Genomic DNA, 15,683 nt, shown 5'->3' on the forward strand with positions numbered 1-15,683 from the left:
CAAAAGTGGTAAATGATAAATATCTACAATCATTTTAGAAAATTATTTAAATAATAAAATAATTATTATTTTAAAATTTAAAATTAATTCTGAATTGTTAAATAAGATGAGAGTAAAATTGACAATTTTATTATTTTTTCTTTTTTTCATTTTTATATATAATATAAATAAATAAAAATATTAAATAATTTAATTTTTTAATTATAAAAATTAAATAATATAAATATTTAAAATTATAAGTATTAAATAATATGTATAGTTAAAATAATAATTTTTTAATAAAAAATAAGAAAAAAATAATTTTATAAAAAATATTTTAATTAAATCATTTTAAAATAGCAATAAATTGAGAGGGAAAGACAAAAGTGGTAAATGATTTTTTTTTTTTTCTTTTGCTGAAGTAAATGAATAATTGAATTCAGAGAAGAAATAAGAAATAAATGCCAGTCCTAAACACATAGAATAAAAGACCTCTGCAGCGAAACCAGGTGTCACCTATGCTAAACAATACACGGTTTAGACGCGCTTATTTGGTACCTGAATCGCAATCCTCGAGTCTTGACCTCTTTTCTCTCTCTCTCTCTCTCTCTCTCTCTATATCTCTCTTATTTGTATCCTCTCTGCATTTCTTGTTTTCTGATTTCTCTCTCTCTAAAATGGCCAACAACACAACCACCACCGACTCCAGCCTCAACAACAGCGGCGATTGCGAAGAATCGAGTCCTCTCTTGAACAAGAGCCTTCAAGAACACGACAACAAACTCAAAAAGATTTCCGATACGAAATTCGGCGCATCTCCTGATGAAAAATCTGCCGCGCTTGGATTGGACCGGCCTGAATATGGTTGGACAGCTAATGGCTTGCCGTTGGGTCATGGTAGTGTTGTGGGTGAGCCAATGGGTCGGGCTCAGTGGGATTCTAGTCTCTTCGCTTGTCTCGGTCGCAATGATGAATTCTGTAGCAGCGATCTTGAAGTTTGTAAGTCTTTCATTGTTTAATTTGGATTTGCCTTTATATGCTGGATTTCGCAATTTGAGGAAGAGCTTTTTCTTTTAAAAAAAATATTATGAAATTGATTGATTAAATCGGAAAACATGTATATTGGACCTCGAAGGCAAGAGCATGGTAATAAAAATTGTATTAATTGTGTAACTATCAAATTGTATCATTTCTATAATGACTATTGGTTTTTATTCTAAAATCATCTTATTTTACATTTATTTATTATAGGAAAGCAATGGATCACTCGTAATTGGACAAGGACTGCCGTATTGTATTCACAATTTTTTTGGAAGAATTTTCTAAGAAGATTTATTTTAAATGACTCTGATCATATGTTTGCATCGGATTGTAAAAATTGCTTGCATCTATCTAGAGCTTATTGGTGATAAAAAGCTGGCTCTTTATGCTTTGAATTGGTTCAATATAATAGCCGTAAGCTATTTTTTATGTTTAGCAACTTCGTTCGTTTTATTTATGCACCCTTTTGTTTCTGATGGGATGAGATTGAAGACAAATACTAACCATTTGCCTTCACAATTTTAGTTAACCGGTTCTATAATATTTGGGGTGGAAATAATTGTTAGACTGCAAGGTTCAGTAATAATAGCATTGCAGTGCTTCTAGGTTATCAGATTATACAAGTATTTGATTTGTTTCATGACTACAGTTCAGAATTGTGCTATTACGGGCACGACTCATTTTTTTTTTTCTTTTGGTTACTTTGCTAGGTCTTCTTGGCGGTGTTGCCCCCTGTGTGCTCTATGGAAGCAATGCTGAGAGACTTGGTTCTAGTCCTGGAACCTTTGCCAATCATTGCTTGCCCTACACTGGTCTATATTTGATTGGTAATTCCTTTTTTGGTTGGAACTGCCTTGCACCATGGCTTTCATATCCTAGCCGTACAGCTATTCGTAGGAGATTTAACCTGGAGGCAAGTTATATTCCAACTTTATCCATGTGATTCTTTGGTTGGTTTGGGAGAAAAGGTTTTAGAACTTAAATAACCAAATTAGCTTTGACAACCGAATTGAGTTTACTGAACCAGAAAAATATGAGTCAATTCAGTCATTTTATTTCAGTTACAGCTTTTTATTGGGCTTTTGATCTTTCAATTTTGGATAGAAGTGTATGCGCACAACTCAAGCATACACAATATACATTTTTGAAGATGAACCCAACTGAATTAATTGAAATTCATTAGTTTGAATTTGTAATTTGGTTTAAACCAAATGATGGTCACCCCTATCTGTAATTTGGTATGGTTCTGATTTGCTATGATCAATAGTTATGCATTATATTCATAACTCTGGTTCAGACTTGTAAACATGTATTTTTTTATTGCATCTTATTTCACGGTTCTTTATTCTTCTTTAGGGAGCTGGCTCTGAAGTAAATCCTATTAAGCATTATCATTCATTTGATTATATTTCTACATAGTGTTGTGTGTTCACATGTGCCTATGGGTTTTGCTTTTTGTTTTTGTGAAGTAAGCATCTTTTAATTTGAAACTGTTAGTTGAGTCCTTGTTCAGTTGATTTATAGTTTCTTCAAGAAACTGTCTGCATTCAGTTGCCACTACTAATATTAGTTGTAGAGCATCATTTTGTACCGTCGTGCTTTCCTCACTTGAATACATGGCTGGCAGCCCTTTGTTGTATTATTTATTTATTTATGATTTTATATTTACTTGTCAAAATAGAAAATGACTTTTTGGTAATATGTGGTAGGAGCGGGTGTTCTTGTCGAATTTTTCATCTATGTATGAAAATAAATTGATATATTTTTTAAATGTATTCACCACTTAATAAAAGGTTGGAGTTAAAGGGACCTTTTAGAACGTTTATTAACATTGGTCTTGATTGGATACAGGGGAGCTGTGAGGCACTTAATAGGTCATGTGGTTGCTGTGGAAGCTGTGTGGATGATGAACTGCAACGTGAGCAGTGCGAGTCAGCATGTGATTTTGCAACTCATGTGTTCTGCCACCTGTGCGCCCTTTGCCAGGAAGGCCGTGAGATCCGCCGCAGGGTGCCTCATCCTGGATTCAATGCTCAACCAGTTTTGGTAATGATCCCACCTGGGGAGCAGGCCATGGCCCGTGAGGCTTGAAGGTGACCTGCCTTTGCATGTTATGTCCTGTCTATGATACATAACTATATTGGTGTGACATTATTGAAGTTTGTCTAATTTTACTTACCTGGATTGCAATGGAAGACCCTGCTATTTTATTGACCAAGTACCAGAACAAAGAGTATGCAAACTTAGTGTTATTACTTACATGGATGTAGTGTTCTCCTTATCACTATTATATATATTTACTATAATAATATTTTATTTATCTAAATCTCGGAACAAGTATTGAACCACCGAGTCTAGGCACATATTTCTTTTTCTCTGCCCTTTTATGATTTTTGATATCAAATTCAACAGATGGTGTCCTACTGTATCCAACTTTTCAATTGGAAGTGCTTAGTCAAAAGCTGGAAAATTTAAATAGCAGAGGTAGCATGTGCAGCCTCTTTATGGTCACATGCCATCGTAAACGTGGTTGTCTATTTATTTGAAAACTAGGCGACCAATGTTTGAAAAGCACAAATGCTGCAATCATAGGAAGCATGGTAATACATGATATTGGAATCTCTTGAGCATTAATCCTCATTAGCTGGCCACCTTGTATTTTGTAGAAACCACAGCAATGGGACAAAGCATGCCGCGTCATTGTTTCAATGTGGAGATTTTTTTTTCCTCCGCTCAGACTTGCTGATTCTTTAGATTCACTTAAACGAAGGTATGACCAGTGACAATGCAAGCCAAAGCCTTGGCCTCGGCCTTCGGCAGGACTCAGAATGGGCAATAGCCTTTTCACAATTTATCAATTTTCGGGTACTTCCACTCTAAAAATGCCCAATCATAAAGTACGGATTCCAATCCAAGCCAATTTAAGGTTGTGCACCGTAGCGCGACACCATCATGGCCCAACAGAAGTGAAAGAAGCAAGACAAGCTAAAATTGAAGACAAAACCCAAAATACAAGTCAGATGATAACTTCGAAGTTAAAATTTGTAAGTATGGAAGCTAAAAACTGAAATAACATGGCTCTCTTAACACCAAAGATGGGAAAACTTCGAACACGAGTTTTAACAGAGGTAATGAATAGGAACCCATCTCAAATTTCACTCTCCTGGTGCAGAGATCCCTTGCTTCAGTCTTTCCCTCTTCATCTTCTTCTTTGAGACTGGCTTTTTCTTTTTGGGAGGAAGTGTCTTCTGAGCATACAAGTAGAGAACATAATTTCCAATTAGGAACGTCAGAACTAGGCCGCCAACAACCAGCAGGACTATCAATCCTGGATTGAATCCTTTTGCCTCCACATCGTCGACCACATTCCTCTGTTGACAATGAAATTTAAGTCGTATGTCATGAGCACATATAAGAAAAACAACCGGCAAAGATAAACACAAAGCATCATTGAAATAGAAAGCTCAACTCTTACATCATAATCACTTCTGTTTCCAAGAAGATCATTTTTTACATGTTTTCTTCACATAATTACACCTGATGCTGTCATTATTGGCCGAGTTACTAATGATCTTTCAAGGCAATTGAGTTCTGATACAAACATGCATGGGCCAGCCAGTAGAGGGCGTTGGCATTCTTGTATATACATTCTAAAGCTCCAGCTAGTTAATGATGTGATAACAGGGATCAAATACATACATTATGACAAAAAAGTTCCATAGTTAAAACTAAGCCACTCAAAGGAAGATGATGGATGGCCTCAGCATCTTTGCACCACTGATCTTCTAAAATTTTTCTTCCTGAAAATTCTAAAATAGCTAATATAAAAATAAAAGGCAAACAGAAAAACTCAAAGCTTGTTATAAATTGAATTGCACGATAAGAATGCCTGATTGTCTTTCCTATGATTAATATATGATTTATTTTCATATATTGGCGTTTACATTATTAGTCTCCTAAGCCGCACAGAATTCTAACTAACAGCTAAGTTTCCTCACTGTCAAGACTCTTATATATATATATATATATATATTATATGAAGTCTAACCTAGTGTCACATAATACATGTTCACAAACGTTGTGCAGATATCCAAACTGGAAAATTTTTGCGATCCAATTCTATTGTGAATTTTTCATAATTTTCTTATTGAAGAAGTTAACAATTTACTGGTTCAACAACGGAGCAGAGCACTTGTTGCTTATATCCAGAGAAGAACATTGTTGTAGATAAATGTTGAAGTTGACTAATCAACCTACAAGCAAGACACTACATTTATGCAGACAATCTTTCAACCTTAAAGGTAAAAGAAACTGGAAAAGAAGGAGAGCTGCCTTCAGTAATCCAATCTCAATATAGAAGATTATGAAAAATAACACAATTCCAGAATAAATTTAATAGTACAATTGGGGGGAAAAAAACCAATTAACAAATTAAGCTTGTTAAATAATACAAATGATATTGTGAACTAAGAAATAAGAATCTGACAAACAAAATAAGCTAAAAACACCAATTAACCAATTACATGTGCTAACTAATAAAAACTAAACATAATAAAATGAATCAAGTCAGGAATTATTTAGTCAACTATGTTGTCTGCTGGTGAAATTTATCTCCTACCAATATTAATATTAATCAAAACACACAAAACTAATCTTTCACGTATTTCATACAATAATTTCTTTAAAAATATGAAATAACAAAGAAACAGATATAACAACACAACTCACAAATTCACACAAGAGTTGAATTGTCAAAAGGAAGAAAAATTAAAGATCATATCAAGAATGAATCCGCGGAGACAATGAAAATGAGATCTCAGAGCTAAAAATCCTAAAAATGCACTTCTACAAATGCAGATCTTACGAGAACAACTAACTGAAAACGGATAAAAAGATTGAAATGGATGAAAGTTGTACCATGTTCTGGAACGACGGAGGAGAATGATCAGCAAACTCGAAATCGTCCTCCATGGCTGCCGGTGATTAGCTCCAGTAGATGGATCTCGCTGCGTGAATTCGACGAGAGAAGATTCCAGAAAGAGAGATGTAAGCGAGAGGGAACCAAAAATCTACTCTCACAATGCGAAACCGGGGGATAATTAATAGCGGGTTAAAGGGATAGTTGATTTCGCCTCTTGAAGTTTTTGGTATCTTTGGGCCCAAACTAGCCCATGTGGAAGCCGAGATGGGCTTAGCTGGCCCATGTGAAATTGAGGAGTCTTAACAATGGGTGGGGCTGAATAGATAAATGATGGGAAAAGGCACTAGCTGTAGCACGTGAGTCACGTGCTCATGTAACAATATCACATTGATAATATATTGCACATCAACCTGGAGAGTTGGATAAAATCTAATAACATCACATCTATAAATCCTGAAAATTGAGGCCCCACAATAAGGAAAATATTTAGTTGTACACAAGAAATTAGAGCTTGGCTTTTGATTGTCATTATCAAGTGGTTAAGGATGCTTAATCAATTCCAAAGTGACTAAAATCTATCATATGTATGAATACAAAAATAAATCGTGATAAGGTTTTGTATAGTTACAATATAATTAATCTAAATTAATTACCTGAGATAAATTTAATTTTTTTTTCTATTTATTTATTTCTTTTTTAGGTTAAATTACTAAAAAGGAGATTATACTTTTGTATACAGCTTGTCAATTTCAACATTCAGTTATTCTTTTCCCGTTTCCCAGTTTAGCTTGGCCGGTGATGTAAAAGGCAACACAACTTCTCCAAATAAGTGAATGGTAGCTCAATTTTAGGGGTTTTGGACTAGGCTTAGGTTAGGGCTCTATATTTTTTGGACCTGGCCAACAGTGGTTGGATCTTCCTATTTTTTTAATTTAAATTATTCAAAAATTGGATAAGAAATTGATACTTATCGATTTGATTAAAGTTTGGTTGGATTCTAAATTGATATCATCGATCTAGAAAAGCTAAGAACTTATGCCTTTTAATATTCATATATATGTAGTAGAAAAGGCCGTGCACGTGATCAAAGGTCAATGATTTCAAAATCGTCGGTTGATTAATATTAAAAATTAAAATGGTAGGTTAGAGGTATAGATAATTAGATAAGTGATCAACATTTCATGTTAGCCGTTAGAAATGTCAACAATTGATGCTGGCCTTTTTGTAGTAATAAAAATTGGTTTAATCAAAATCACGATGCCATAGTTAAGAGGTGTGAAAAACTCGAATTCATATATAGATGAATTTAATATTATTGCATTAAGTATTTATACTTCAATTTAATTTAACAATATTAAAATGTACTTATTTTATCTTATTTAATTTTAAAATAACATAGTTTGCTCCAGGAAATATAATATTCCAACATATACTTTAGGCTATTGTCATGAATAAAGGCCACAAAGGTGACTGAACTGCTTCACAAAAGGATTCCTTGCATTTTGATTAGGATTGGTTTATTTTAATTATTCTCTTACAAGAAAGAATACTCTTTATAGCCATGCAAAAGAAGAAACTTGAAATTTTCCCTTTGGAAAGGAAACTTCAATTTTTAATAAAGCCTCAAGAAAAAAGCCAATTTATTACAAGAAATAGAAATGCATAAGCATCTTCTATTGCTTCTCTATTACCCTTTTCCACTTGTCTTTAGTATAACAGAATAATTATTAGACCTTAAAAGGCATCATACATTTGAACCTGCAATCTGTTTGGGCCATCCAAAAGTCCAAAACTTTGAACAAGAAGAAAATCAACAAATCTTCAAAACATAATGCAAAATTTCATTCTCCAGAAATTGAAAAAAAAAAAAAAAAAAAAAACAACACTTGAATGTTCTTCAGCAATCCAAGCAGCCAATAATAATAAACATGACCTCCATTTTCTTTTTTGGGTCACTATACTTTACCAAGCCTCTACTCAAACGCCTTGTGTGTGTGCGCTTTTGACGACGAGGTTGCTGCCTGTGAAAGCAACCATCCACCCTCTAACAAAAGAAAATTCATCTAATGAATGCTGGAAAGTAGACAGTGACTCCCATCCATTTTTCTTTGTCCCGCCACTAACCAATCTATACAATCCTAAGCTGCTTGTAATTAAATTGAATATTTTATTATTATAAATACAAAAACGAATAATAATATATAATTGTGTGTCAATAAACAAAAGGTTGTGGAATCCCACATGTCCATTTTGGATCAAACTATGTCATCACCAATGTAGCCATTTTCTGATGAGGATGTTGAGATTGTGATCATGCCATTGCAGTCTGATACACTATCCTGCAAGCTCAACAAGAGATGGGAAGTGCTGAAACTCATAGTAGGCTTTGCTCTTGGGACGATTGGGATTTCAGCCTCACCTACGAGCATTTGGACCACAGTCCTCATTGTGGGTCTAGCCAATGGGTCAGGGTGTGAGCAAGCTAGCCCAACTAGCAGAACCCTTCTCATGTCATTCTCATCAAACTCACCTTCTAGTCTTGCATCAGCTGCCATCAGCAATCTTCCTTCTCTGTGTAAATTCCAAACCCATTCAACCAAATTGCTGTTCACCCCAATTTTTCCAACCACACTTGTTTCTTTCTCAATTGGCCTTCTCCCACTAGCCACCTCAAGAACCACAGCTCCATAACTAAAAACATCAGTTTTCTCAGAAGCTCTTCCTGTTAATAAATACTCCGGGGCTAAGTATCCCATTGTACCTGCAGCTGCTGTTGCATCCGGTGATTTATCATGCTCAATTTGTCTAGCCAAGCCAAAATCTCCTAATCTTGCATTAAACCCTTCATCTAGCATAATGTTGCTAGTCTTAATATCTCTATGAATCACCTGGTTCTCACATTCTTCATGCAAGTAAGCCAGAGCAGATGCAACACCAAGTAAAATTTTTCTCCTATGTGGCCATGGCAGAGGCGTCCTCGCTTCGAACAATGCCTTGTCAAGGCTTCCATTGGGCATTAAATCATAAACCAATAAAATTTCACCTTTCTCATGACACCATCCCTGAAGGCGAACAAGATTTCTATGTCTAAGAGTACCGATGATGGACAATTCAGATAAAAACTCATTCTTTCCTTGGCTATTATGACTACATCTCTTCACTGCTACAATGTCGCCAATTTCTGGCAATATACCTTTATAAACAGTCCCAAATGCACCATGTCCTATAATTCTATTTGAATTGAAGCATCTCGTCGCTGATCTGAGCTCTTTGTAGCTAAATTCTTTGGGCATTTTGATAACCTCTGACGCAAAAGACTCTGTTTTTTTCACATGTTTGTACCTTTTAGAGAATATCCAGATAAGAACACCGGCAAAAATGGCTAAAAATGCACTAGCAGTAACCACCCCTGCAACGGCTCCAGGTCCCTGCTTACAGAGCTGGTTATGGCACGAAGAAGACTTGCTGTTCTTTTGTTGACTACTAATTGAATCGGAATCAGCAGGGGCCAATGAGGGCGGCGGTGACGTCACGGAATTAGCCGTTGGGTTCGTCAAACTAGTCGTTGGAGGCGGTGGAGAAGATGAACCAGGACCAGAAATCGAGTCAAAAGAGGAACTAAAGCTCCACCATTCAATACTATGGATCTCTGTGCTCCCCTGCGTCGACCCAGTGAACCCAACGTACATGAAATCATTCACGTACTGATCTAGATCAAGAGTAAATGATAGAATCGGCAGTTTGGGCTTAAGATTGGAGTATGAAACCGAGACCTTGAGGCCGTGATTAGTCCCATCGTACTCGATCCACGCATTAACAAGGTCACCGCTCTTAAGATCGATATCTGCAGCTCCTAAATCACCAGTCTGCGATGAAACCATACTGTTTAGATCCACAGCCACATGGTTTCCATTAATGTCTTTGAACTCTACGTCCATAAGAGTATCAAACTCGACCGCCACGAAGCCCGAACCAAGCCCGTCATTGTTGAGGAGTCCAAGACACCCACCGGCAGCACCAATAGTCTCAGAATCCGGCGAGATGACAAACGCAAGCCCACCACCAATAGACGACGGGTTTAGATTGAAGACATAGAAAGAGAAATAAGTAAGGAAGAAAAATTAAAGATCATATCAAGAATGAATCCGCGGAGACAATGAAAATGAGATCTCAGAGCTAAAAATCCTAAAAATGCACTTCTACAAATGCAGATCTTACGAGAACAACTAACTGAAAACGGATAAAAAGATTGAAATGGATGAAAGTTGTACCATGTTCTGGAACGACGGAGGAGAATGATCAGCAAACTCGAAATCGTCCTCCATGGCTGCCGGTGATTAGCTCCAGTAGATGGATCTCGCTGCGTGAATTCGACGAGAGAAGATTCCAGAAAGAGAGATGTAAGCGAGAGGGAACCAAAAATCTACTCTCACAATGCGAAACCGGGGGATAATTAATAGCGGGTTAAAGGGATAGTTGATTTCGCCTCTTGAAGTTTTTGGTATCTTTGGGCCCAAACTAGCCCATGTGGAAGCCGAGATGGGCTTAGCTGGCCCATGTGAAATTGAGGAGTCTTAACAATGGGTGGGGCTGAATAGATAAATGATGGGAAAAGGCACTAGCTGTAGCACGTGAGTCACGTGCTCATGTAACAATATCACATTGATAATATATTGCACATCAACCTGGAGAGTTGGATAAAATCTAATAACATCACATCTATAAATCCTGAAAATTGAGGCCCCACAATAAGGAAAATATTTAGTTGTACACAAGAAATTAGAGCTTGGCTTTTGATTGTCATTATCAAGTGGTTAAGGATGCTTAATCAATTCCAAAGTGACTAAAATCTATCATATGTATGAATACAAAAATAAATCGTGATAAGGTTTTGTATAGTTACAATATAATTAATCTAAATTAATTACCTGAGATAAATTTAATTTTTTTTTCTATTTATTTATTTCTTTTTTAGGTTAAATTACTAAAAAGGAGATTATACTTTTGTATACAGCTTGTCAATTTCAACATTCAGTTATTCTTTTCCCGTTTCCCAGTTTAGCTTGGCCGGTGATGTAAAAGGCAACACAACTTCTCCAAATAAGTGAATGGTAGCTCAATTTTAGGGGTTTTGGACTAGGCTTAGGTTAGGGCTCTATATTTTTTGGACCTGGCCAACAGTGGTTGGATCTTCCTATTTTTTTAATTTAAATTATTCAAAAATTGGATAAGAAATTGATACTTATCGATTTGATTAAAGTTTGGTTGGATTCTAAATTGATATCATCGATCTAGAAAAGCTAAGAACTTATGCCTTTTAATATTCATATATATGTAGTAGAAAAGGCCGTGCACGTGATCAAAGGTCAATGATTTCAAAATCGTCGGTTGATTAATATTAAAAATTAAAATGGTAGGTTAGAGGTATAGATAATTAGATAAGTGATCAACATTTCGTGTTAGCCGTTAGAAATGTCAACAATTGATGCTGGCCTTTTTATAGTAATAAAAATTGGTTTAATCAAAATCACGATGCCATAGTTAAGAGGTGTGAAAAACTCGAATTCATATATAGATGAATTTAATATTATTGCATTAAGTATTTATACTTCAATTTAATTTAACAATATTAAAATGTACTTATTTTATCTTATTTAATTTTAAAATAACATAGTTTGCTCCAGGAAATATAATATTCCAACATATACTTTAGGCTATTGTCATGAATAAAGGCCACAAAGGTGACTGAACTGCTTCACAAAAGGATTCCTTGCATTTTGATTAGGATTGGTTTATTTTAATTATTCTCTTACAAGAAAGAATACTCTTTATAGCCATGCAAAAGAAGAAACTTGAAATTTTCCCTTTGGAAAGGAAACTTCAATTTTTAATAAAGCCTCAAGAAAAAAGCCAATTTATTACAAGAAATAGAAATGCATAAGCATCTTCTATTGCTTCTCTATTACCCTTTTCCACTTGTCTTTAGTATAACAGAATAATTATTAGACCTTAAAAGGCATCATACATTTGAACCTGCAATCTGTTTGGGCCATCCAAAAGTCCAAAACTTTGAACAAGAAGAAAATCAACAAATCTTCAAAACATAATGCAAAATTTCATTCTCCAGAAATTGAAAAAAAAAAAAAAAAAAAAACAACACTTGAATGTTCTTCAGCAATCCAAGCAGCCAATAATAATAAACATGACCTCCATTTTCTTTTTTGGGTCACTATACTTTACCAAGCCTCTACTCAAACGCCTTGTGTGTGTGCGCTTTTGACGACGAGGTTGCTGCCTGTGAAAGCAACCATCCACCCTCTAACAAAAGAAAATTCATCTAATGAATGCTGGAAAGTAGACAGTGACTCCCATCCATTTTTCTTTGTCCCGCCACTAACCAATCTATACAATCCTAAGCTGCTTGTAATTAAATTGAATATTTTATTATTATAAATACAAAAACGAATAATAATATATAATTGTGTGTCAATAAACAAAAGGTTGTGGAATCCCACATGTCCATTTTGGATCAAACTATGTCATCACCAATGTAGCCATTTTCTGATGAGGATGTTGAGATTGTGATCATGCCATTGCAGTCTGATACACTATCCTGCAAGCTCAACAAGAGATGGGAAGTGCTGAAACTCATAGTAGGCTTTGCTCTTGGGACGATTGGGATTTCAGCCTCACCTACGAGCATTTGGACCACAGTCCTCATTGTGGGTCTAGCCAATGGGTCAGGGTGTGAGCAAGCTAGCCCAACTAGCAGAACCCTTCTCATGTCATTCTCATCAAACTCACCTTCTAGTCTTGCATCAGCTGCCATCAGCAATCTTCCTTCTCTGTGTAAATTCCAAACCCATTCAACCAAATTGCTGTTCACCCCAATTTTTCCAACCACACTTGTTTCTTTCTCAATTGGCCTTCTCCCACTAGCCACCTCAAGAACCACAGCTCCATAACTAAAAACATCAGTTTTCTCAGAAGCTCTTCCTGTTAATAAATACTCCGGGGCTAAGTATCCCATTGTACCTGCAGCTGCTGTTGCATCCGGTGATTTATCATGCTCAATTTGTCTAGCCAAGCCAAAATCTCCTAATCTTGCATTAAACCCTTCATCTAGCATAATGTTGCTAGTCTTAATATCTCTATGAATCACCTGGTTCTCACATTCTTCATGCAAGTAAGCCAGAGCAGATGCAACACCAAGTAAAATTTTTCTCCTATGTGGCCATGGCAGAGGCGTCCTCGCTTCGAACAATGCCTTGTCAAGGCTTCCATTGGGCATTAAATCATAAACCAATAAAATTTCACCTTTCTCATGACACCATCCCTGAAGGCGAACAAGATTTCTATGTCTAAGAGTACCGATGATGGACAATTCAGATAAAAACTCATTCTTTCCTTGGCTATTATGACTACATCTCTTCACTGCTACAATGTCGCCAATTTCTGGCAATATACCTTTATAAACAGTCCCAAATGCACCATGTCCTATAATTCTATTTGAATTGAAGCATCTCGTCGCTGATCTGAGCTCTTTGTAGCTAAATTCTTTGGGCATTTTGATAACCTCTGACGCAAAAGACTCTGTTTTTTTCACATGTTTGTACCTTTTAGAGAATATCCAGATAAGAACACCGGCAAAAATGGCTAAAAATGCACTAGCAGTAACCACCCCTGCAACGGCTCCAGGTCCCTGCTTACAGAGCTGGTTATGGCACGAAGAAGACTTGCTGTTCTTTTGTTGACTACTAATTGAATCGGAATCAGCAGGGGCCAATGAGGGCGGCGGTGACGTCACGGAATTAGCCGTTGGGTTCGTCAAACTAGTCGTTGGAGGCGGTGGAGAAGATGAACCAGGACCAGAAATCGAGTCAAAAGAGGAACTAAAGCTCCACCATTCAATACTATGGATCTCTGTGCTCCCCTGCGTCGACCCAGTGAACCCAACGTACATGAAATCATTCACGTACTGATCTAGATCAAGAGTAAATGATAGAATCGGCAGTTTGGGCTTAAGATTGGAGTATGAAACCGAGACCTTGAGGCCGTGATTAGTCCCATCGTACTCGATCCACGCATTAACAAGGTCACCGCTCTTAAGATCGATATCTGCAGCTCCTAAATCACCAGTCTGCGATGAAACCATACTGTTTAGATCCACAGCCACATGGTTTCCATTAATGTCTTTGAACTCTACGTCCATAAGAGTATCAAACTCGACCGCCACGAAGCCCGAACCAAGCCCGTCATTGTTGAGGAGTCCAAGACACCCACCGGCAGCACCAATAGTCTCAGAATCCGGCGAGATGACAAACGCAAGCCCACCACCAATAGACGACGGGTTTAGATTGAAGACATAGAAAGAGAAATAAGTAAGGAAACTGGTAATAGAGTGAGTGCCCGGTTGGCGAAATCTAATAGGCTTAGAATAAAGAACTTTGCCAGCGCCGGAGGTGGGGACGGCGAGGTCACTAGTGAGGCGAACGCTGCCATTGTTTAAGTGGGCATCGCCGAGGAGCTTGAGACTACTTAGAGTTAAAGTACCAAAGTCGAATTCGGTGGTGGCGGTGGCTAACACAAGAAGACAGAGCAAGAACAGAGAAGAGGAAGAAATGGAGATAACAATGAGTGAAATTCTGTGAAGGAGAGGAAACATTTGGTTGGCTAGTGAATGGCCATTAGAGAATTTTCTTGCGGTGGTGGGAAAATCGAAGAAGATGAAAGTTCAGGAGATGGGAAAGAGAAGGAGAGATTTGTATTGTTGGTCTTAAACACAGAAGAAACACAAGGAGAGAAAATAAGGGACGGAGAGCACTGTAGAGTGTAGAACACAGGGAATCCGAAGGGGAGAGAGTGAAGCAGACAGGTGGTTGTTTTTGGGAGATAAAAGGAAAACTTGTTTTTCTCCTCTTCTTTCTTGATTGTAATATAATGAATAAATCTAAAATGATTAAAAAATATTTTTCTAATTAATTATATTTTTTCATTAATAAAATAGAGAAGGTTAAGCTACCGCTTCTAATATTTCTGATATGCTCTATGTTTATTAATTAGAAGATTGATTATAGTTAATGAAAATTAAAAAGCAAAAGAAGGATTTAACTATGTTTGTCTTATTTGACATTGCGCCAATAGAAAGAGGACATTAAGCTTAAAAGGGATATAAATAATTTTAAAATACAAAGTTAATTGAATTTAAAATTTCTTGATGAAGAAATTTGGTTTTTAGTTTTACAAATTTTGATTTATTTAAACTTTATATAATCATTAGACCCTCTAACCATCAATGAATTAACATTGCATTCTTAATCATCCTCTAATCCACATCATAACTACTTTTTATTTAGATTCCTATGCTATGCTTCCTTGCAAAACAAAACGTCATACACACCACAGCAATCCAAATCAATAGTTAAATAGGGACTGCCTTCTCTTTGAAATTAAAATTTAATTTAATTTTTTATTATATTTATTATTTAATATAAAATTTTCATTTAAAAAAACAAATTATGCATAATTTTATTCAAGTTTATTTTATTTTTTTAAAAAAATTATATTAAATGAGGAGATAATGTAAAATAATAATGAAATTTATGTGAAATTATATTCGGTCCATATAAAATTATGTGATGGCATGAGGTTAGATTCATCACACAGTTGCTCTCCACCAAAGGCTCCCACGTCAGCCAGTAGAAGTAGAATCATGGGTGCGCTAGGCAGAACCTTTTGGCAT

General features: G+C 36.1%; 4 protein-coding genes across 4 annotated transcripts; 1 reads left to right on the forward strand and 3 right to left on the reverse strand.

Annotated features, from left to right (window-relative positions):
* The first annotated feature begins 496 nt into the window (after nt 1-496).
* Nucleotides 497-3,346, forward strand: LOC110620765 (cell number regulator 8). The gene is made up of 3 exons (XM_021764615.2): nt 497-978; nt 1,731-1,933; nt 2,872-3,346. Exons 1-3 carry the CDS (start codon nt 498-500, stop codon nt 3,109-3,111), a joined length of 924 nt encoding a protein of 307 aa, XP_021620307.2. The 5' UTR covers nt 497; the 3' UTR covers nt 3,112-3,346.
* A 641-nt stretch (nt 3,347-3,987) lies between these two features.
* On the reverse strand, nt 3,988-6,132 carry LOC110620767 (DNA-binding protein S1FA). Its single transcript, XM_021764619.2, has 2 exons — nt 5,938-6,132; nt 3,988-4,391 (listed from the first exon to the last, which is right to left on the reverse strand). The coding sequence occupies exons 1-2, from the start codon at nt 5,989-5,991 to the stop codon at nt 4,176-4,178; spliced, it is 270 nt and encodes an 89-aa protein (XP_021620311.1). The 5' UTR covers nt 5,992-6,132; the 3' UTR covers nt 3,988-4,175.
* Nucleotides 6,133-8,085: 1,953 nt separating this feature from the next.
* Nucleotides 8,086-10,421, reverse strand: LOC122724356 (L-type lectin-domain containing receptor kinase VIII.1-like). The gene has a single exon (XM_043958983.1). It carries the CDS (start codon nt 9,877-9,879, stop codon nt 8,197-8,199), a length of 1,683 nt encoding a protein of 560 aa, XP_043814918.1. The 5' UTR covers nt 9,880-10,421; the 3' UTR covers nt 8,086-8,196.
* Nucleotides 10,422-12,359: 1,938 nt separating this feature from the next.
* LOC110620764 (L-type lectin-domain containing receptor kinase VIII.1) lies at nt 12,360-14,838 on the reverse strand. Its single transcript, XM_021764614.2, has one exon. The coding sequence runs from the start codon at nt 14,604-14,606 to the stop codon at nt 12,471-12,473; it is 2,136 nt and encodes a 711-aa protein (XP_021620306.1). The 5' UTR covers nt 14,607-14,838; the 3' UTR covers nt 12,360-12,470.
* Nucleotides 14,839-15,683: the final 845 nt, after the last annotated feature.

Source organism: Manihot esculenta, chromosome 8 (genome assembly GCF_001659605.2).
Source record: "Manihot esculenta cultivar AM560-2 chromosome 8, M.esculenta_v8, whole genome shotgun sequence".
In the NCBI taxonomy this organism is placed as follows: domain Eukaryota; kingdom Viridiplantae; phylum Streptophyta; class Magnoliopsida; order Malpighiales; family Euphorbiaceae; genus Manihot; species Manihot esculenta.